This window comes from Halyomorpha halys, unplaced genomic scaffold (genome assembly GCF_000696795.3).
Source record: "Halyomorpha halys isolate HHAL.00 unplaced genomic scaffold, Hhal_1.1 Scaffold579.1, whole genome shotgun sequence".
Classification (NCBI taxonomy): Eukaryota; Metazoa; Arthropoda; class Insecta; order Hemiptera; family Pentatomidae; genus Halyomorpha; species Halyomorpha halys.
Window position 1 is genome coordinate 374,219 of NW_027112775.1, and position 25,212 is coordinate 399,430.

Genomic DNA, 25,212 nt, shown 5'->3' on the forward strand with positions numbered 1-25,212 from the left:
TATATATATATATATTTTTTTTAATTTATTTATTTGGTTCTACAGATCTTGTAGATCTCTGGCTGTCCGAACCAGCCTTCTCTCTGCCTGCCTATCTTGGGCTACTGTCTTCCAGTTTGCTGTATGCAGCTCTTTCGCATCTTTTTTTATTCTGTTTATCCATCTGGTTTTTGCCTCCCATGTGGTATTTTGCCAACTATACTGACATTCATTTTTGTGTAGAGGCGTTCTGATTGGTTGCTTTGAGCCATATGTCCCGACCATCTTAACCTCCTTGCCTTCATATCATGAGATATTTGCTGACAGTTTCTACAAGCAGTTCACTGTTTGTTCTTCTCCTCCATGTGTTAGGATTCTTAACCGAGATCGCTCCTGTAATTGTACAGAGGAATTTCCCTTCAAACCTTTGATTCTGCTTCCTAGGGTACCTCGTAGAGCCCAGGTTCTGCAGCCGTATATCAGAGCTGGCTTTATGATTGGCATTGTACACCCTTAGTTTCAGATTTTTCAGGATTTCAGTATTCTTGAGAAGAAAGCTTTGTTCATGCTTATTATATGCTGGTCTATCTCAGTCTCCTGATCATTTAATGATGCTATTGTGGAGCTGAGGTATTTGAAACTTTCTATTTTCGGAAACAATTTGCCATCAACGTAGACCATATCGTTATGGTAGTTTTTTGGCTTACAATCATATATTTTGTTTTATCCTTATTTACTAGCTGCTTCTCTAATTAGAGTCTTTGCGAGTCTTGTTGTGTCATCTTGGTTACTTCCTAGGACCGCAATGTCATCCGTGTTTGCAAGGACTTTATATTTCATTCTGGCATGCACCCCACCATTTTCGTGTGATGTTCTTATAATCACTTTTTCTAAGGCTAAATTGAACAGTATTGGTGAATATATCTTCTTGTCTCAGACCAGTTCTGACTTCAAAGGCTACAGACAGATCAGGCTTTTGTTTCACGCCTCTGGGATTCTTTCTTCCTCCCATTTGTTTGGAATTAGTTCCAATAGCTTGGTTCTAAGAGGTTTTCCACCACCATTGAACAGTTCCGATGGTATGCTGTCTTTCCCAGGGTCCTTCCTTCTTTTAAGTCAGTAGATAGCTATTTCCACATCAAGAATATCTGTTTTTTTCCACCTCTAGTGGGTTGAGGTCCTCAGTGTGATCCATTTCCTCGTTGTTTATGGGCTTTCCTTGATTTAGAGGTTCCTGGAAATGTTCTTCCAGATGTTTATTATTTTGTCTCAGAGTGCCATCTTTTCCTTGCATTCCTTCCTCGCTCTATAGCCTATCCTTTCTTTTCTGATGTCTGCATATAACTCACATATATTTCCAGCCTGCCAGTTATCCTCAGTAGCTAGCAATCTTTCTTTGGGTAATTCTCTTATATTTGTTAGTGATATATATCACATACAAACCAAAAATGACATGAAAGTTAAATTAATGGATTAAATAAGTTACAACAATTTGTCAGATAATTATTTATAAGCTCAAAACTATTTCTAAAAATAAAAATAAAAATTATAAACCCTATGGAAATCACTGTTCTACAAGGAACCTAACATTAAAACCTGATCTTTGTAACTCCATATTGCCAGAAACACTATCTTTAGATAATAGGAAGACAAAGTAAAGGTACTACAGACATAGGAGAACAATACTTTCTAAATTAATTTAAAGTTCACATAAAAAAATAAAGGGTTATGATATATGTTGAATGCCAGTGAATGATAATTTATTAATAGTGAATCTATATTGGAGGAAATATTTTTGGTCAACAATCAACTAGGGAGAACACTGAGAGAAGCTTCAGACAATAATACATGCAACAATCAGGAATTTTATTAATAACTATTTTCTTACAGATGTGATTTTAATTTGAGCTGAAGAACATTTTCTTCCACTCCACTTTGTCCATGAAATACAGAAAGAGAGACAAGTTAAGAAATGATTAGAGATATTAAAAAAAAGAAAAGGATAATTCAAAACTTATGGTAATTACAACAACCTATATAAAAAGCAACATTTTTAAGCTTAGGCATAGTAGGGAAGGTAAGACTAGGTGAATTAAAAAATATACTTTATGTTGCTAGCAATCATGGTTCATAAACATAGTAAACTAAAGTTTTTCAATCTTTAAAATTTTTTTGAAATGATTACTTGTAACAGATAATGTAAACCACAAATAAAATGTTTTAGCTCTATTTTTATAAATTCAGAATGATATCAATAAAAGAAGTATAGAATAAATTATTCTGAAAAGATAATGTACACATTTTTATTTATTAATTTAAAAAAAGAGATATAAAGCTAATGAATATTGGAATCTTTGTTCAAAAATAAAAGATTTTAAAAGTATTATTTAAGTTTTAAATTAAATTTTAAAAGGCACAACTACAAGTCAGAAAATCAGTAAAACCTAAGAACACTAGATAAAAATGATTAAACAACTTTAGATGACTAAGTGTTAATGATGATTAAGTGAAGGAAACTTTAGATGACACAGAACATGACCTACACCCAGTAAATAAAAACAATGTAATATCGTAGGGTAATTGAAATAACCATGATAAATTCTTGGACTGGATAAACAACAAACCAATGGAAAGGTAATAACAGACAAATATCAGAGAGGCATACCAATTCCTGCCAAAAGGAATGTATAAGTCTGGTCTAGTAGATTAAGGTTTTTGTAGGGTTCAGTAACGGATGAAATGTAACCAAAGATTGATGGAGCTATCAATCTTGAACCACCAGGTTTGATCCATATTATGAATGGAAATACGCAATAATTAATTGAAAAATATATTTAATTTTTTTTTTCAAAATTTTAAAACAATGATTAATGGAAAAATAAATCAAAATTAATGTAAAAAAAAAGTAAGACATATCATATTAGTGAATTATGAAGCATAAAAAAGAGTTAATTCATTTGAATGAGTAAGTAATTTAACTTCTTTGCTTACTAGGACTTGTCTGAGACGTGGTAAACATAAGTAAGTCAACTGAATCAAACATAAACAAGTTGTACCAAAGACATGTAGTACTGACCGAGTCATAGATCAACAAGATGTGGTGGGGCGTCCATGCCAAATTGTCGTCGTTCATGGTATGTGCTATTCAAAGTTAAATTGTAAGGCAAGGGGTTAAATCTGATTTCTGGTCTATCTCTACATACGTGTACACTTATGCAGTAAAAAGTAAAACAAAATATATAACATAGCACCAATAACCAATAATTTTGTAGTTTTCAAAGTCCTTGATAATTCATTATAGAAAATGAATGAACAAAAATAACTGTTACTGCAACTTACACAAAAGCAAAATGCAATGAATTGAAACATAAAGTTTATTTTTTTTATAATTTATTTATTGTTATTTACAACTGTATAAAAATATATACAAGTAAATTTTCTGAAGGTGATACAATGACATGATACAAACATGTGGAGAATCTACCCATTGATAGCACTCCAACATTATAAAGTTAACTTTCCTTAAGTAAAGTAATATTGTCAAACAAAATAAAACTTATTTTTAGGCTATTTTAACATCCTGAGAAACCAGAAAGTGATTCTTAATCAACATATACAAGGTAAATTCAACTGTTAAGTTATTTTGAATACTTGACCTGTTCAACCATCCTACTAATCTTTGTAACTATCCTTGTCCATATAATTTAGAATCACTTTTAATCCCACTATTAATTATAATAGTGTTTGAGAGTTAAAAGTAGCTCAAAAATTATAAGAGTACAGAGAGATTATAAGAGATTACATGGAATGTATTGGTAATTGACCATTTATGGAGAGAAGAAAACAAATTCATATTCTTGCTAAGCTTCAAAAACACTTTTTTGTTAAAAACACAAGTTGTTATATAATTAGAAAAGTATTACAAATTGACAAAATTGTTTCAAGTCCAACAAAAAAATATATATATATTTCTATGTCTGAATTATAAACTCAAATAAATTATTTAAATCAAAATTAGCTGTTTTAAAAATTTCTATTTTTTAAAATAATATCCTTTTTTTATTATTCAAGTTATACTTCATTACTAAGAAACTATGATTAATAGATAATAATAATATAAACAATTCTAAAGAAAAAAAAAGAAAGAAAAATTACTGTTTTACCAAAATATTTGTGTTAGTTTACATAGAAATAATACTGCAATTTTCAAATTTGAATTAAGTAAATTTAATGAGCTGTGATAGATAAATAATATATATATTATTTATTATAATAAATAAATTTATTATAACATAAATAACTTAAATTGTCCAAGTTATAAAATCATTATCAAAAAATATTATATTACAATAATTAAACTAACCTGGCACTCGCCAACCTAGAATGTTCTTTACTCTTCATAGCAATGGAGGCATTGGTATGTCGGCACATCATATAAATTGCCATACTTAAAAAGACTAGATTAGCCTAGAAACAAGTAAAAATATATTATTTGATAAAACAGGTAAAAATGACTTTTAAAATATGCTATTACAAAATTAAGTAAAAATATTAAAACAAGTATTATACTGATCTGGATCAATCATTTTTTAAATTTTTTTAGCTTTATGTTACTCATAACTGTAACATTACTCATACCTGAGACAGGTAGTAGAAATTAAAATATGCATGTTAAAACATTGACTGCTGACGACGAGATAACTCATTTCTATTTTGCCAAGGACACTAAGTAAAAATATATTTCACAATATACATGAATTTCATTGAAGCTGATAAATATAATAGGTAAAAATTAAAAACTAAGAGATGACTAATAGTCGACAGTCAGCGCCTTAAAAAACGATGAAAAATTAATACTCAAAGTTGTAATTTTTCAAAGTAACAGATAAATTAAAACAACTTTAATATAATAAATAATTTTTAACATCTAAATTAACTACATATATGCAAACTTTACTAGCTTTAATAAAATGTTACAAATATTGCACAATGTCAAGATTTAATTATTTAAATGAATTGTAACACATATTTTGAAATAGGATTTACAGACCCATTATCCATGATTAAAAATGTTATACTAAGAGAAATATATATAGTGTGTTAACAAATAACATGTTAGTGAATTGAAAATTATGAAATATAGGAAAAATAAAGGAATAACTAACACCACATACTATCAATTGCAAATAAAAATTTATATACTTACAAGTATCACAGTTATCACAGGGCCAACAAAGCTAAATATGAAGAAGTTGTCCGCACGGAGCCAGCAGTATCGGTCAGTGCCATAGCTAAAAGGGTCAATAAGACAGGAAACAGAGACAATAATAAATGGGGTACCATAAGCAAAGGAGTAGTACCATCTAATTCTTGATTTTTCTGCTTCAAATACTTCTATTAACATCACATATAGTTGAAAACCTAAAATTTGAAAAATAATATTAGAAAAAAAAGAGTTATTTTCATAACTTAAATTTTAATCTTCGACCAACACTAACAATTACTATGAGAAAAAGATGGTATAAAATAAATGGGTATTGTGATTTTTTTAAATTATATACTTTTGTTATTGTCTTTTTCCTAAAGAATACTTTGCACTCATGTTACAGGGAAATTTTTCATACACTAATTTCCTCAAAAAAAACTAACGTTATTATGAATATTTGCCCTGCCTAATAAAAAAACATTCTATGGGTGTTTAACATGATAAATAGAAGAACAATATTTAAAATTAGCAGGAAGGGGTAAAAAAATTGGCCAAACACCCACAGTGATGACTAACTACTTTTTGCAGTGCTACTGAGGCAACTCCCATTAACAATAGAAAAGTTTATAAGATAAATGATTTTGTTCCAGAACATTAGTCTGAAAAAATTCCCTGTAACATGAGGACAAAATATCAGAAAGTATAACTTAATCCTTGAAAAAGCCAGAATAACTGAAATGAGAACCCAGAGAAAAGGCAGAAAAATTACTAATTTATATTGCTATTACAATTTATTTCACCCCTACAAAAATAAGTAAACTAAAGAATTTTACAGACTCTTACCTTCAAGGAACATCCATGCAAATGCACAAAGAAAAAAGAAATGCAATAATCCTGCTACGATTCCACAAACAATCGCTTGATCTGTCTGACCTATTCCAGCTAAGAACAGTACTTCTGCTACTAACAGGCATATGCAGAGATTTTTATGAATTGTAGTCCGATCAGACTGTAAATTAAAAAAATCATTATATATATTAGTAAAAGATAAATGAAATAATTATTAATCTACAATAAGCTATAAATTATATAGTTTACAATTTGATAGTTTGTATATTGGTAATATAAAACTAAAAAATATCATATGTCAATTTTGAAATATTTTTTAGGTCTGTGTTCTAAAATATTATAACAATTGAGTCTAAATAATTAGAGATGGATGAAACTGAAAGTACTTTGGAAGAGAAAAATCCGAAGTTTATAGAATGCTTTTTGAGGAAAGTGGGAGATTAACTTAAACTAGCGGACAATCAGAAAAGGAATACCGATACAGATTAGAAGGCAGAGCTTATAACGGCTGGAATCAAATTGGACCTAGCATGATGTGAATAAGAAACTTGCACATTTCATCCATTTTGAAGATAGCTTAGCATTAGTCCTGAATGTACATGCGATGAGAACATTTTGGCTCTGTTTAGGGAAATGATAAAGATGGAGATTAAAAAGAAGCAAAAGAGCTGACAATTTGTCCTTGTATCGACAGCATGCATCATTTGTTACTAAAATCGGACTTTGGTGTTTACAGAGTTATTTTCTGCTCTAGAAGCACTTGACAAAGGTTACATCTACAGAAAATAGCCAATTTATTTTTTAAAAAATGAAATTTAATGTTTTATTTTGCTAACTGTATTATTTGTATGTTCATATATATATCCATACAATTTTCTATTCATTTTGTTATTTCAATTTTTTTTTATTTTGACTCATGATTATTGGACGTATTGAGAGTTCATATCTAACCCTCGGATCTTTTTTTTCTAGCTCTTATCATCGCTTTTAACTTAAGCATTTTTAAACAATTAGTACAAAGTAATTAGATCTCCATCAGTTTAAGCTAACAAAAATATTTCAACGTATTTTACTTCATATGTAATATTTGTAAAAATTTCATAGTACATAGGTATGTACGTATGTACTATACTCCTCAAATATTATGAATATTTTAGATATAGATTCAAGTAGTGCAAAAATAAAACATTTTTCAAGAACTTTAATTTTTATAAATTGTAACTTTTGTTACTGTTATTAAAAATATATCTTAAGTAAATTTTGGTTAGGAACACTAACAGCACAAAAAGTTTTACCATATTATATTATTTTTCTAAAAGGAAAAATTATATTTGGTGTTTTTTTTTACACTATCTTTTGGGGTGAAAAAAATATACAAGTATGAGTAAAAATGAGACATTGTGTTTTCAGGTGTGTAGTTAAATTCCTTTAAGCTGTGGTAGTATAAAAAAAGTTAGTGTAAAAATGAGATCCCATTTCTAAGATTATTTTATTCATTTAAGACCATAACAATAAACTAATAATAAGTTGTTATAAAACTAAACCTCATATTTCACTAGAACATTGGAAAAGTAACATAAATTAAGAACTTTCTTCTAAATCATTTGACATTTAGTTTATATTAAATCAATCATAATTAATACCAATGACCAGTTCTACAGAAATCCTGGCAGTTCCACCACTTATTGTTGAGGCAGGTAGTTTTATTATATCTTTCAAAACTCATACATACCCACCAAGAATTTTAAAGTCACAATTGTACCTTAGAAGCCATGTCAAATTTTTTTATTATTATTTTATTATGCTGTCTCAAATTTACCCCACTGAATTAGCATTTATTCACTCCTTGGCAGTTTATACTATACTGGTTCAATTAGGCACAAAATAGGCAGCATAATCTGTTTTTAGAAATGACTGCTGATAACAAAATTCAACCACTTGATTTTAAAAGTGGTTGGTGCATAAATTATCAAAGCACTAATAACAAATATTACTTTTTTAATATTATATACATTTATCTTTAACAATATTTATATATTATAAGCCATCGAGGAACCTAATAATATTATGTTTGGTAGAAAATGCATGACTCTCATTTTTACCTCAAGGTTTTTGTCTCATTTTAGCATCATTACACTCTATATGTGTCTTTTTAATTGACAAAAAATATTTACTCTGAATGGATAGCATTTTAATATTCAAGCAACTAACTAAAATCTATAATTTTTTAGATTACAAGAAAAAAAAGTGTTATATAATAATAAATCAGTCTAAATAACATAAAATTGATTAATTGTAAAAATAAAACATTATATGAAATAAGCCAAGTTGAAAAATTATAGAACTACAAGTGAAAAAGTAAATAGCATTAGTTAATTTTCTTCTAAACATACCTTTAAGCCACGGAACAATTGGAATGTTATAATTGCCAAAACTAGACAGATCACTGATACAATACAGCCGATGTATGTTATTATCTGTAAAGCCATTTCATGTGCAGGAGGTAAATAAGTAGCTTGAACATCCATTAAAATAGCAAAATTGGTAAGATGGTCACACACACAAATAGTATGTGTTACATTTGTGAAATCAACCCTACAGCCTTCTTCTGACCAAGAGCTGAAAAATAAATATAAAATGGTCAGAAACCATTAGAAGCACCAATGAAAAACTGAATAAGAAATAATATCTATAAATATAAAAAGGGAACCTAAAATACAAAACTGACTTTTATTAATGGAAACAGAATTTTTTTGTCATTAAAAGTGAACCAATATTTGGAAGAAGAAAGAGTATAAAATGATTCATTTTGTTAAACATTAATTTAATTATAACAATATCAAAATGTAATAATTAAGATTGTAAAGTTAAAATAGATAACCGAATCTGAATAGAGAGTCTGCAATTATAATTCATTTGAAATGATTAAGCAGGCAGGTGAAGGACAGGCAAAAAATTCTCTCCCATTACTCTATCTTACCTTAACTATTCAAAAGAAATGACAGTTTTTTAAGAATTAAAAAAAAATGTTCTCATTCCATTAATGTTCAATATGGAAAAAAAACAAAAGACTTCTGAAGAAAAGATTCTTCTGAAAGAATTTTTTATTATTATTTTATATAATGACCTTTAAATTGTAAAATTTTAAGATCACAGATAGATGGATATTTAGACAAATAAAGTTCTCCTATGTCAATGGTGATCTGGTAATGAGTGGTACTATTCACACAGGTTTGAGAAGGACCTGACCTTCATCCATATTATTATTCCAGGTATTTAAAAAAAAAAGTAATTAGAGACTCACTATTTAAATTTTATTTATGTTTATTCATTTTATAATATTAAATAATGAAAGAAAATACATAGAATTGTAATAATTTGTTTAAAATATGAATCGTGAACTGAACTTGGTGTATCTCTACACGAACACTTAATTTGATTCTCTTCCAATGAATGAAAGAACATTTAATTTTCTTCCATAGTTAAAATTAAAGATATTTTCACGTCAGAAGGCCAAAACATGCTTTTGAAGTACTTGGAAAAAAAATATTAATGATTTGTTTCACAAAAAAAATATACATATCTGTAATTAGGACCAAATCTTATTTACATTAATCCAATCTATAAGAAGAAAACAAATATCCTGGCTATTATTTTTAATTTGAATATACCATGAAAATTGGATTTAAGGTGTTAATGAATAAATAAACTAACCTCATTGTGTAATCCCAAAATACACAAGTGGGATTGGTTACATTTTCCGTACGAATATGCCTAAGGCATATTGTCACAGGATGAGATAACTGAATGTGTCTCCCTTTGCCAAGTGATGCAGAAATCACTTTACTATTGACTATCCTCGAAACATTAGCATGGGATAAAGGCTGTAAAATATCTTCCAAATGGTCAAAAGCAATATAGACTAATCTCAAGAAGTTTCCTTCACTGTTGTCTAAAAGAGCCTTCTTTTCAAGTCTCAGCCAATTATCCCCGCCATTTGATTCTACAGCTTCACCATATTCAGTTGTGGTAGAACTGCTACTACTGAATTCTTCAGTATCAACATTAGCAGTTTTAACTACACGTATTTCTAGAACTGGAAATAATAAAAATAAACAAATATTAAAAAGTAAATAACTAATTTAATATTAAAGAGTAAAAACTATTAAAGTATTTATTTTTATTTTTTTTTATGTACAGGTATATTCTCTTAAAATAGGTTTATTGAAAACTATAACTTAAATATTTATCAGGAAACTAAAAGAAATAAAATTAACATACATATATTTTTCTCTCTATGGGGTACTGTTTTTTCTCTGACAACAGTGTCAGCAAGAAGAAAGGAATTTTCTTCAATTCCTACAAGAAGAGATGTAGCCACACGCATCTGTTCTTTATGAGTTAAATCACGCCATGAAGGTAGCTTAGCTGGATCTAGTAAGTTGCTACCAGTTCTAACTACTCCATGCAATAGTTCAGTTACAATAGCTTCTCTTTGTCGTGCATCAGGAAATGTTTGAATATCAACAGACATTTTGTTAGCCATTTTCTTAATTATTTGAGTTGTAGTCATCATGTCACCACCATAAAGTGTTTTACTATCTGTTACCTGAATATGACAAAAGAAAATATAAAAAAGGTTTTATATTGGTAGTAAAAAATGTATTATATAATATTTAGGTTTCACAAGACAACACAAATACGTCAATATTAATTCAGTTATTTCAATTATATATATCGTATTATTTAAAAATATTTTGTAAATGGGAACTAAATGTACCGATTTTATAATTAAAATAAGGATATAAGTATGCTATACCAATTCATCCTCTAACAGCCTTTTCTTTATGTCACTAATTATATCAACATTGATTAAAACTGTTGTAATCCTAACTAAATATAAAAATAACCAAAATAAAATCAATATGTTTATTTTCAATTTATTCTAACTAAATTAATTAGTATTGCTGATATCTCAATATGTTATACCTTTTATAAGTATATTATCATTAAAAGTAGATTAATTATACTCTTCAAAGACAAGAACCCCTGCTTTGTAAGGTCTAGATCACATAGAACAAGGACCAGTTAAGGGATTTTTTTATCTCTTCAGGAGCAAGTTCATTTCAGATTTTCAATAGTAAATGACTCGTTAAATTTGAAAAAAAAAATGACACAAAAATGTTATTGTTTACTATTATATTAGTATATCAACTCTCTGAACAAAGATTTGAATATATAATTCAGAGAATCTTTCCTCTAAGAAAGCACTTAAAATCATAGAATATCACCTGTAGTGAACATAATACCATTAATACAGTAAGTACTAACACAATTGACAGTTACAATAGTGATATAATTAGTAAATAGTCTTTGTTCATCAATAAAAATGAACAAACACAACTTAAAGGATGAACTTGGAATTAATCTTCATTTTTAATTTCCAAATTAATCAGTACTTATTAGTAAAAACTAACCACGGCCAATGTTAGGGATACAAACATACTTTATAAAAAAAAGTGCATTATTCTGAAAAATATATATCTTAACTTAAAAATAATGGAAAAGCAGTGTATGGAATAATTTTGAAACCATGATTGTTATTATTTTTTTTTAATGCAGTTTTCACAAAAATATGATATATATTTGGTGATTATGAGTTATTAAATACCAAACATGATATAAAATAACATTAAGGTCCCAATAGGTACAGAAATAAATCAAGATTTTCAATTAAATATTCATTAGTTCAACTTGAGTTGAATATTTACCTCTGATAAATCATTAACAATACTGATTATGGCATCTCCTTCTGCAATTCTGGTATCAAGACTCGTAAGCCAAAGTGAGCGACATTCACTGAGATCAGGTGTAGGAGATGCTCTACGAGGCGGTGGACCAGGAAGACAGCGCCATCTTGCTAACCCTGAAGCTCCACCAGGACAAGGTTGAACACTGAACTCACTTACTTTAGTCCAGTTCCATGTGAGCCCACGGGCAACTGCAGGTGGACACATTTCAGAATCTTCCACTATAGTTCCTCCTGTAAAATAATTTTTAAAAAATTGTTTCAATCAAATAAATTAAGATTTCATTAGTATATCTAGGAACATTACTAAAGAATTAATTAACATAATCAGTTTACCATTAATATTTAAAAGAACGCTAACTATATAAATTGAAGTGAAATCTAAACACATAAAATTAATATAAGTTGATATCTTGACAATTTGAATTATAAAGTAATGGGAAAAACAAAAGAATCAACTAAAGGTAATACTTGCATTAACACAACACTTTGATCAAGATTTATTACATTAATTTGTGACTTCCTATATTTCAATATTTTTCATTTCCATTTCACTGTTACTTGCAAAATGACATAAACAATTAAATTTAAAAAATAAATTTAACTGTTCCATAGTTTAAAAACAAAATACATTACTTACCCGTCCCAGTATAAGGATAGGATGTAGAAGTTGGAGATGGAAGTATCTGTGCAGTTGTAGAAGAATGAGTTGTGACACTGTCTATGCCATCTTCTGGAAATGTTTTTATGGTGGTAGTTGTAGTAGTAGTCGTGGTAGTGGTTGTAGTTGTAGTTGCAACTGTTGTTGCTTTGCTGGTTGTTGATGTAGTGATTTGAGGGGCAGGAAGAGTAGGAACTGGAGGCCTTATTGTTGCTGCTTTTGCAGTACTCCAGACACTTGGTTGCGATGTCATCAGCCATGGAGGGCTCGGTCTGCTCGTTGTAGTTGTCAAAGCAGCTATGAATATACAAAACGTATTGTTAAATATATGTAAGTATATATATTGTATGTATATTATGTGAAATTAGTTTCAAATAAATTTCAAATCAAATAAATAATTCTTGGTATTCTACCAACTAACCAACCAAAGAAATTTTTATTTCTTCATTGCCAAACATCTGTAAGCAAATAACATAAAATCTACTGCTATAGGCAAGAACCTTCAGGAAAACCAATGTTGACAAACTAGGTTTAAGTAAAATACAATCCCAAATGTGTTTGGCTTTAACCAAAGTTTAATTGTTACCAAGATAAATTAAAAATTGCATATGGTATCATCAAAAACAGTTGTTTTATGAATATTTTCATTTTTTTTTTAACTTCAACGCATTATTTATACAATCATTCAAGTTTGTGAACATTCATGACTACATGCATTAATTTTATTAAGGTTTATAAATGTAATGATAAACCATTTAAAATAATACTCAATATTCCAAAAATGCAGTTTATTTCTATATCAAAGGCATTTTAAAATAATATATTGCTGAAGCTTGAAATTGAAATAATTTTGGTTACTGAATTTCTTTCCTTTTGTTATATATAAAAAACAGACTCAAATGATGGGCTAGAAGCACACCAAAAACAATTGAAGAATATTTAGAAGCTGGAAAATGTGTGGAAGAAAAGATAAAAGGCACTTTTTTGCCTGAAGAATACTGAAGAATTGGAATAGTCAAGAAAAAATAAAAAAACTACTATGTCCTAGAAAGTATGGATGAAGATGAAGAGAAATGGAATGAAGCAAACCATAGTTGTAAAAGATGAATAAATACATTTTTAAAGATCTGCACGATTATGATTAGAGGAAATATAAAGCATATTTCTTTCATTGCTTACACCCTCATTTAAAAGCATATCACATATTTGATGAACTTTGAACCCCAAATTCAATGGATATAAATGAAACTAGTGACCAGCTTAAAGAATAGCAAACTGCCCTCAGCATGGATTTACTCTCAAATATATCAGAGGTGAAATCATCAAAGATATAAAGAGTTCAGAGTGTAGATTTGGAATGAGATCATTGTTTTGCTACTCAGTGCATAAAGCAATTAAAGTATAACTCTGCATAAAACTGCATACCAAGTCTTCTCCATTGCTTTATAACAGATTATTACCTCATATGGATATAAAGCTGAGGGATTATTAAGTTGGCAATAGATTTGAATCCTTAGGTGACAAAAATTTCAGAAAAATGAATGTGGCCACAGAGTATATTGCCCAATGATTGATTGAAACTTATGAAGAGAACTTGTCTGTGTCATGTAGCCAATGGAGATCATCCTTTACTACAATATGAAGAAACTTAAGGGGTGTTTCATTTTATTCAATATATAAATTGCCTCCTAAAATAATTCTAGAAATATTGGAAAATAAAAAGAAGTTGGATAAAATGCATGGTGAGATGATTAAAAATAAAATTGTACTGCTACAACCCATAAAGGGTCAGGGGTGCAGTACTTTGTAAGGAAGTACTATTACTAGATCAATGGTTGTGCAAGAAGGTATTTGGTCAAAATAATGCTTGACCACCAGATTTTTACCTAATGAAGAGCACCTACTTAGGCTGGGTGGACACCAGAGGGTTCCTGAACCCATAGGGATGATTCACAGCTACAGAGAAACATAAAATAATTACCTGCCACAGCCAGATTTCAACTCTGGTTCTTGGAGTTAGCACAGTGCCTTACCACTGAGCTACTCACTCTGTGGTAATTGGCCTCTGTACTTCTGGGCTGGGCTTATTGCCTGCACAAACTAGGGACTTTAGATACATGAAAGTATTTACACTTTCAAATGTGTAACTTCCAAACGTAAATGAGTGTAGGTTACCGTTGGGGGTTGGCAAGCTTATATTTGGTATTCACCAGGTTGATATGTAGACCCATTATTTGTCCTGCAGCCTCTATTCCTAAAAAGGCCCTTTTCAAGTCCCTCTGTGATCTGGCTACAATATCTATATCAGAGACAGTGAAAATCATGAAAAAGATGGAACTTGAAGACTAAGAATGTTAATGATTTTCTCTAGTGATTTATTATTTAACCTATAGATACCAGGAAATTACAAAAATAATTTTTTATATAAGAAAAAAAGTTTTATAGGGAGGTCCAGGGTGCCTGCAAGAAGAAGGACATAGACTGGAGCCAGAGAAGAGAGCTGGTCCAAGTAAGAGATGCTTGGTTCAGACCCAATAAGTGAGCTCCTCACACTATGATGCATTGGAGAGGTTGAAAAATATTATTATTTTTTCCTTCTTTAGTAATTATTTAGTTTAAACACAGTTGACTATATTTATGTATTTGAGAAATATGCCACATATGCATATATTTGTAAACCATTAAGTAAATAAAAAGACACACCGAAAAGATCATATTTAACCAAAGGGGTGGGGAAGAACTTGACAGCTAATAATCTATAAATGTGATAAAAAAAAAAAAAAAAAGACAATTATATCGAGATTACAGTATAAAAAAGTTCTACTTACGAGGTACACATTGGTAATGAGCTTCTAAATACTTCAAAGTTCCCGCACATGGTTCACCAAATAAAGAAGTGCTAGCTAAAATGCTACAATTTTGTTGTTGACTGCATCTACAAAAAAGAAATTAAAACAGTTAAATGACTGAAATAAAATATAATTTCAATAAAAAAATAGAAGCAGTAAAGATAATTTACCTTGCATGTAAAACACGCAGAGATTTTGGTGACATACAATTAACACTCCATTCTGTATTTCCATGGTCATTACAAATTGTAATGGAAAAACGTCCGTAATTAGCTCTAATTAAGTTGATAAGTTCTCCCTCCTTACATTCAATTCGCAAAGTCTTACCCTCACAGGCATATGCCGTATCATAACGAGGTTGTTCTAAAAAAAAAAAAAAAAAAGAAAAATATTTAATACATTAATACAAGACTATAAAAAGTTTAACAATGATTTAAGAAAATTAATGTATATTAAACTTTCCCATTGCATCTAAAAATTTAAGAAAAAAATAAGTTAAATGGAAAAAAGGTAAGATGGTAAATCAAAGATTAACAATAATTAAACAAGCAGGATTAAAATAAAACTTGTTAGAAAAGGTATTATTAAATTTGATAAATACGATACTTATAAATAAGGCAAATAAAAGTACTAAATAGTAGTTACCTTGATTTTTTGCAAGTGTCTTCTTGGTTGAAAGGCATAGAAGGAATAATATCAGTTGGCTACGTAACATAGCTCCTCTTCCTAGAGAAACAAACAAAATAAAATTGAATTATTTTAACATTTTTTGTAGTGATACTTAAAAGAATATCAGGAATGAGATATATAGAGGAAAATTTATATTTATAGAAAAAAAAATCATTATTGTTCTGATTGGAATAACTAGAATATTTCAATAAGATACTTAATCAATTTCATACTAATCAAAGAAATGTGGGTAATCATATTGGGACCCAACAAGTAACTAATTTCATTTAATTGTTATTGCAACTTTAGATTGGTTCTTGCAAATCAAAACAAAAATTATTATTGAAAGACAAATCAGCATGGTGTTCAATTAAAGTCATTAGTTATTTAATTTGAATCGACAAAATTTTAAGATAATGCATATCTCTCTAATGGTAATCAATTAACATTAATGAAGCAATTTAAGATCAGCAGTAAAACACACTTAATCTGATTTAACTGAAATTACTTTTAGAATATAAGAGGCAGTGTCACTAAATTTCTGAGTTTATAGGGCCTTTTGATAGGCCAGGAAGTTTTAATAAATTACTAATAACTCATAATTTTAATTTGGGACCTATTATTTTCCATTCAAATAGATTTAAGTAATGAGGTGATAAAAACAGATGTAATTCTAATAAATATAGCATAAAGAGGAACTTTTCATAATAATTATAGTTTTTTCAAATCCTATCAAGCATTATAGTATTTTAGCATTATCAAGTACATCTGAATATACAATAAATGTTAGAATCCTTAAAATTATTTAGTGTTTAAAACTTGGCAGTAATTACTAACTTTTTCCATATAAAAAACAAAAAAAATGTATTTATATAGTTTAAAATAAAATAAATTAACTGTAGAGATCTGTTCTAAATTTATAATTGGCCTAAATTAAAATGACATTGTAAGTCTACATCACTAAGTGGTTCCTTCAATAGCCATATGTCATCCTTTATAGTCACATATTAAATAAGTTTCAGTTGTGAAGCCTGAAGTTTATAACAATCATAAATCATATTACTTGAGGCCAGTTTTAGAAGAGATTTCTAGTAGGAAAGCTCAATTGATTTACAATAAAAGAACCATCATAATGTAAAAAAAAAGAAACAAATGCTATTTTCAAATAATACAATATCTGTATATAAATACTATCACTGATGGCAGCTAAAGCATGAAAATTTTGACTAAAGATCTAATTTTGGAATGAAGTTTTTAATGTCAAAAGGTAAGGATATGGTAAAGACACAACCAAAAAATTCCAAATTTGAGATACTTAAAATGAAGAAATGTATAATGCTAAAGAATAGTAATTATAAAACAACAATAAAAATCACAGTAGATACTTACAATGAGTCAAATGAAGAGTTGAGATCCACTAAACATAACGTTGCTGAAGTACTTGCAACACTTGGTTCTAAAAAAAAAAAATAATAACTTGGTTAATTAAGCATAAATAAGTAATCAAATAGATATAAAAATTTATAAAATACAGTAAAAAAAACAAAAAAAACATACAGTATTAGTTAATTAATTTTAATGATACTTTAAGAATCCAGATTGTATTATTTCCCAATATGAGATTTTAAAATTCTTAAAATATAAATTATTATTATTATGATACTATAAAATAAAAGCTTATTGTTGACCTTAACGTTGGAAGTTATATTATTTTATCACAGTATATATACAAATAATTCTATTAGACTTTTTTCTAGCTTGGAAGTCACATGACTGATTTTTTTATGGCATTATAAAAGGATACAAATATTTACCAGTTATAACTTGGGATTGTATTTATTTTTTATCTTCAGATATACCCAGATATTTTTACGAGGAACAAAAAGTCATTAAAATAGGATACAGCAGTGGAAAAATTGAAGAGATAATGCTGTCGAAGAGTTGGAAGGATTATTCATCCGGAGGGAAATGATCAGGACTTTCATTTGATTGGAGTTAAATCATTTCATTTAAGCTACCCCTCACCGACTCTGTTTTTTTTTTATCAGGATTGATGCATGGAATGCCAATTTGATCACCTGTTGGAAGTGTATACTCAGCTAGAATTAACTCTTCTTGCAAGCCGTATTTATTTTTCCATTTGAAATCTGCTAAACTGTAATAATGAGTTTATAAATACTTAACTTCAATAAATAAAATATAAAGTTTGATCCAATTTTATCATTTAAAATATGATGGAATGTTTTTTTAAATCATGTTAGGGTAAAATATTTTTTTAAATAATGCAATAAACAATAAGGAAGGTTTTTGATAACTTATATTAACACCAAACACTTTTTCTCTATAAAAAAAATAATAGCATCGTATAAAAAATGATCTATTTTTTCTTCTTTTAATGCATTCACGACCTTCCAACTTGACACTCGGCGCCGTCCATCCCCATCGCCGTTGCCTAGCTAGTGCAAATTTGGCCTTATTTTTCTGTACATCGCGAAATATTTTAAAAACTGTGTTCCTTTTCTGCCTCAAGAATATTTCGTCAGGAATGGTGTGAATTCATCCCTAGCGACGTGCCCACTCCAACACAACACTTTAACTTGATGCTCCTCACAATTTCAGCTTCTTTAAAGAGGACTTTTAACTTTCTATTAGTCCTCTATAGCCACGTTTGTCCTTCCAGGGTGGATCCAGAGGACTTTCTGTCGAATCATATAAGGGTGAGCTCATCAGTTTTTATTTAGGTCCAACATTTGGAGGGATTTGTTAGAATAGGTCGTACAATTGTTTTGTACATGAGGGTCTTTGTAGATCTATACAAACTTCTACTTTTAAAATTCCTTAAGGAGATCACAGCAGCATGTGTTAGCAAGAATGATTCCACTCTTTATTTCTTCTTGAACATGGTTTTCGGAGTTTGAGTGCTTTGAAATACATAGACTACGACCCACTCAAAACTTTACTTCCCAATTATCATTTCTTCAAGTCGTTTATTACCACTCTCACTCAACTAGTACTTTTACTTTTGCCGATTGACTTCCAGATCTATTTGTTTTAATTTTAATAACGCCTCATTTAAGTCAGGGGGCCTTCTAGTCTGGACATCATCGTCTATAAAGGCAAATAGAAACGTATTATCGCTAGTATGTATGCTGGTCTCTAATTTATTCACATATTTTTTAAACTGGATTAATTATTTAAGATGTAAAAAGTATTAATAGGAAATTTCAAAACTCCAGTTAAATTGAAATATAGGTTTCACAACTAAAAACCTATTTCATCACTAAAAAAAATATCGATTATGGAGTTATAGAAATAATATTATTGCAACACTAAAAACAGTATATTTTTTTAAAACTTCAACCCACATCGCAAGCCTTCTTCAGAGTTATAAAGAACAAGATACAATGAAGATGGAAATCATATAAGTATACAAAAATTATATAGAGGGTTGAGATATTTTTTAAATAGTGTTTGTTTCATTTATTCGATCGCTTCTAAGTATACTTACACAATTTTCGGATTTTCCATGAGCTTTACATAACAAATAAAAATTAATTTCATTCTCAACGCTAAGATTACATAGTAGATTTGTAGAAAGCAGTGCTCAAGCGGTTAATTAGGTGAAGTTTTCATTTTACCGCGGAATATTAGATGAGCTTTCATTTTGAGCACTTCCCCTCATTCGTAGTAGATAAATGAATAACGTTGGAAAAAGAACATAGCAGAATTGAACATTCTTTCAGCGTACGGTTTATTGACTACGTAGTTACAATAACATCCAAAAACTATTGGAATACTGTTTTCGAGTAATTTCGGCCGTAGCTTACATCAAAATAATTTGTCAACTTATCCTAATTTGAGAAAAAAATAACTATAAATAATTATTTTAAAGATGACTAGAAAGTAGGATGGCAGTAGGGGATACACGGCCTATTATAAGAAAAAAACGACTTAGTAAACCCGACATCTTGATAGCAAAACCACAGGCGAGAAGCCCCTACATATTTCCCTCAACAAAGCCCCCGTTGAACCACATAATGGCATAATCGGATTTAATGTTATGCTCCAACCAACGTCTCGGTATACTCCTTATACGCTCAGTCTTCCTAGAGCATTTCTAAATCTTTAATGATTGTTCCTTCAGAACCAATAATTACTACAAGTTTATAACTGATATTTAAACCATATGAACTTAATCCCCATTTATTTTTTAAAATTATGTTATACTTCATTTCCGACAGAATTATTACGTTTTTTTACGCATTGTCTATTACGCATAACACTAATAAAGAATATAGGGAAGAAGTTAGAATAGATTGAATCCTTTGATAGATAATGAAAATAAACGTAAGAAGCCCTTTATAGATCAAGTCCGAGTTTACAGCATTCACTACCTTTCTGAGGCAATAGCAGTGCCTTATAGAGGGAATACTCATATATAAAAGCGAGATGATGATTATTAAAGATGTGCATCAATTTAATGATTTATGGAATGGGATTATGCTTTCATCATCGTGGGCTTTTAAACTTTTGAACCATACAAGCATGCGATTGCAGCACCTTACAGAGATTAAGTATCTACTACAACGAATACGGCGGTGAAGTTCCTCTCAAACTTCGGGCTTCAGTCCGTCCACGATAATTAAATGCGTTTCGGGCCAGTAATTGCGTTTCGACTAATTCCATCACTACACGTCCTCTAGAAATTAAACATGCACTCGTGTGTTTTAAAAATAAAAATAGTAAACCGGCTACTCCATTCCCGACAAAGGGCCATCATTCGCGGTTCATCTAATAACTGTAATAAGAGTTACTTTTATAAGCCGACGACGGTGGGTTGCAATAACCTGACGCTGACTGGTTAGTCTGAGGCAATCACTTCTCATCAATTGTCACGATATCGGGTTAGTAATTAGTCACTATCAAGACAGTCGTTAGTCATAATTACAACGGTGTTGGTAATTCGTTAATCGCGTTATTATACCTCTCGGTGGCTGCCGGCGTTTGATCCTAGCCGACGGGAGCAGGCTCATTACGGTGCAGACAAAGGGGGTTGGCATCGGCTGGCGTCATTAGGGGGTCTGGGGAAGCCGATTGAGGACCACGGCTTGGGGGGGGGGACTACAAAAGGGGAGGGGAGGGTACAAAAGTCGTGTTCAGAATCCAAGAAAGTGGGTCACAATCCTTTGAAAAAAATTTATTGTGAAAGACGGTTCTCCTAGAGCTTAATATTTTGCCGTTGGATCTGGAAACGCTTTTGGTGTAATAGGAACAAACCGACTACCGAAAAAGTTTATAGTCTCGAAAGTAGATAAAAATAGTTAGGTAATATAAACATATAGTATTCCGGTGGTGTGGAGATCCTACAAATATTTGGCTATTTTAACAGGATATTTTCTTAATGATTGTTAGGTCTGCTTAAATAAAACAGGCTTCTCAATGTTTTAATATAACAATAAAATTACAATGGAAATGGTAGGCAATATACACTACTAAAAATCAGACAGTAAAAACAACAATTTCGATACAGATATCAGACATTAGGGTGCAAATTTTCCAGATATAATAAATTATAATGATATAGATTAAAATTATAATATTATTATATAATAAAAGTGAGAAACAATTACATTGTATAAAACAAATATTAATGAACTAAAAGATTTGCTACCTGTAATTAGGTTTAAAATTATATAAATATGTAGTAAAATATAGATATATAGACATAAAATTAGTGTCTCGTGTTTAACAGAAAAAGGTAGGATTATTAAATGTGAACAATGGTTATGGTTTATGAAAATATGATTGGATTATGTATAGAAATGTTTAAAAAAATACTATAATTAGGATTGATAATATTTTTTTGATTCTACATAAACATTTTATAATGCCACAGTAAGACTTATATCATAATGAGAGAAAAGTAATGTTAATCGATTATTTATGGACGGAATTAGAAAAATGTAAACAATCTACATCCTCGAAATAAAATGAAAAAATCCGATTGAATAGTAAAATACAGGTTGTTTTTAAGTTAAAACTACCCAGCGTCCAACGAAGAATTTTTGATTTGACCAATCAACCGCAAATGAAATATTCAACTAATATTGACCTACTTTTGAAACATTTTCAAATTTCATGAAACCAACTTTTCTTGTCGATTCCATTTACCTTCCGTCATTAGAATTTAAAACAACGCTACGTACGAAAATTGGCTTTGTTCCATACATTAGTAATGTGCCCATTAAATAAGTAATGAAGAAAGCAATTTATAATTGACACTGAAGCCGTAGTTATTTTTTCCGATTTAAATTCAACTGCGACCGAAGAACGAAAAATTTATAATTTCATAAGACGAGTAGTATATTTATATATTAGAAAAAATGTGGTATTTACTTACCCTTACTTTTGGTACGAAGGCATAGATGGATCATATGCTTAAGTTGGTATATGACCAATAATAGATGTTTTGAATTCTTACTTAACAGGTGCTATCACTGTTGTTACAAGTAAATCTTGTTTGAAAAAATGCTCATTAATTTAATGTTAGTAGAGATTAAAGGAAACCAAACAATATAAAATCCACAGTCTTGTTTTAATAATTGTTCTTATTGTTGTTTTAATTTTTTTAAAAATATTATCCTTACTTATAAATTTTATTAAACCGATCTAGTACAAAAACCGAGGGAAGATTTTTGTTTAAACGCCGAATCTCTACAAAATATCTAGGTTTGACATTCTAGATATGTTAAAAAAAAACGCCATCTTAAAAATGGATTGCTTCAAATGTATTTTATTTTTACAATAAATATGAAAATAGGAGCCACAGTTAAACCTGAAGAAGGGAATTCCGGTTTCGAAACATAGTATAATAGCAAAGATTATTAAATGATTTAAAAATTAAACTAAATTACTTTAAAACCTATAATTTTTGTTTTTAAAAAATATTAGTACCGTATTCTATTATTTAATTTATATTTATGTTTCCTAAAATATATAATTCTTGTAGTTATTATTATCATATTTTTATATCTATTTCGTTTATTTCGTGTATATGATAAACCGTTATTTACGGCCATCTCCCCTCGACTGTGTATACTTCTGCTTTTTCCAAACTGTTACGATATCTTCCACCTCGAACAGGTAGTGTGGTTCTGGATTGTTTTTTACTTATTCTCTCTCGACCTTATTCTCAACTTACTTCCTTAATTTTTTTTTTTTTGTATACCTACTTTTCTCTTTTACATCTTACTACGTCTCCTGTAGTTTACGAAATTTATATATGTACTTATCATTGTCTATTTTATACTATAAATATTTTTATCTATTTCTTCTTTTTGTTTATTCGTATATAATTTTGTTTTCACTTATATTTATATAAGTATTAACCTTGACTTAATTTACTTTTTTGTAACTTATTATCCATACAGAGTCAAAATATTTGTAGTTGTTTTTGTATCTTTTTAGCCCTGATGAATTTCTACAAAGTGGGACGAAACGTCGGCAAATAAAATGGTATTTTTTTTGTCGTTCTCTTTGACCTCATCCCAGACCATCTTCATATTTAGAAAACTACGGTCAATCATATACATATATATAAAAATTATTGGATGACATGAAAAAAATATATTTTGAAGAAAATATAAAAACGGCTTTCTGGAATAAAATAGGGGTATTCATGATGTTGTGTTAAATGTTATATGTTTTACCATGTTAAATGTTATAACTATAGGATTGTGAGCAGCCCTATTTGAAGTCATGTTAAACGTTAAATGCATAAGAGCCCCTAGCGGATTTCTCAGCAACTTGTTGTATAAGCCTTTATGTTTATAACCTTCCTTCCAGACCTCATGTTATTGTTTACTTCAGTTTTGATTTAAGTAATTAATTAAAACATGCCTAGAGTGAGTGAAAAGTGGAATTTGTGTGAAAGTTTAGCTTATGAGAGTCTTATTGATCTTCAAACTTGTGAAGAAGAGAGTGAAGATGAGCTAATTGACAACTGTATTGAAAGTCACAACAACTAATATGGCGGCGATCTCAACTGGTCTATTGTGTGACGTCATTCTCGATTTAACTGACCAAGTAACAGACTCTCAGCCATGTTAAATGTTATTTCGTTTTACCACGGCAAAAGAAGGCAATTTTTTTCGATTTAACACGAGTTTTTCCATTTAACACGCTTTAACATAGATCATGAATACCACTAATGAAAGCACATCTTACAGAATCCTGTTTAAGATGTGTTTCATGAGCGGTTTTCATTCCATAAAAAAAATAAAATACCGGCATTAGTGGTTTGAACCCGGAGAGGTGGTAAAGATCGGCAAAACCTCAAATTAATAAGTAAACCGAAATCCAGATTCTGGTTTGAGAAGGAACCTGAGACAGACCAACTAAAGGGCAACAAACGACCAAACGCCACCAACAAACTAATTTCCAAAACAATCCTCCATTTACTCGGGCTCAATTTCAGCAGTGCAATTTCTCCGGTAATGAATTTCTAAGGCAACGTTGACGGCGGTCTGGGTGGCCCATAAAGTCCCACATACAAAGCTAATTGTAAAACATTTAAATAACTTTTGGCGGACTGTAAACTGCTATTATTTAGTCGTTTCACCCGAAACTTTCTCAAACCCGTAATTAATAACCTCACCAAATGTAACCTCAGAAATACCGACCGCGGTGATTATTGAATAGTGGTTTTCCATTTGTAAGGGCTGGAGTCCCTTCAAAGCGATACTGGCGCAAAATTTCTCCCGAAATTGAATATATCATTTAGCTCAGATGATTGGAACGAGTCAATTTGTAAATGTACAAAGAAGTGAAGTATAGGTACGTAATTTCTCACATCAAAATCAGTTGTGTATACCACTAAGTCAAGAAGTAGACCAATTAGTCAGCACTAGACAGGACAAATGACAAAATATTAATCAACGTTATTACCCAAGACTTCAGCCATCCAGTATGATATTCATTTAGTTCAACCCATCCTTATAATCCTCCACGAAGGCTGAAACGGAATCTATCTGATCTATTGTAAAATAAATTTTAAGATTGAAGTTCTGGCAAAGGCTTGTTCCCCAACTCATGTCCAGAATGTTAGTGACTAGGAAAAGGCAAGGTGATTCTTTCAACAGAAACTTCTTCTGGTGAATCTATTACTTAAAATGATTCCCTTTTTTTTATT

The 25,212-nt window shown here is 29.8% G+C and overlaps 1 protein-coding gene across 4 annotated transcripts in view; it reads right to left on the reverse strand.

The window, feature by feature from the left end:
* The window catches only part of LOC106684418 (latrophilin Cirl), a 185,767-nt gene that overhangs the window by 13,305 nt on the left and 147,250 nt on the right, over positions 1-25,212 (reverse strand). For all 4 annotated transcript variants that reach the window (XR_010844271.1, XM_067050544.1, XM_067050543.1 and 1 more), the window contains exons 3-14: positions 17,412-17,478; positions 15,999-16,079; positions 15,524-15,716; positions 15,333-15,439; positions 12,484-12,801; positions 11,806-12,077; positions 10,316-10,643; positions 9,749-10,130; positions 8,428-8,653; positions 6,029-6,194; positions 5,186-5,400; positions 4,343-4,446 (exon numbers count right to left, since the gene is read on the reverse strand). Coding sequence is in view for 3 of the 4 variants with exons in the window: in XM_067050544.1 (XP_066906645.1) it covers positions 4,343-4,446; positions 5,186-5,400; positions 6,029-6,194; positions 8,428-8,653; positions 9,749-10,130; positions 10,316-10,643; positions 11,806-12,077; positions 12,484-12,801; positions 15,333-15,439; positions 15,524-15,716; positions 15,999-16,068 (2,381 nt within the window). In the remaining variant the exon portion in view is untranslated. The remainder of the gene's footprint in view (positions 1-4,342; positions 4,447-5,185; positions 5,401-6,028; positions 6,195-8,427; positions 8,654-9,748; positions 10,131-10,315; positions 10,644-11,805; positions 12,078-12,483; positions 12,802-15,332; positions 15,440-15,523; positions 15,717-15,998; positions 16,080-17,411; positions 17,479-25,212) is intronic.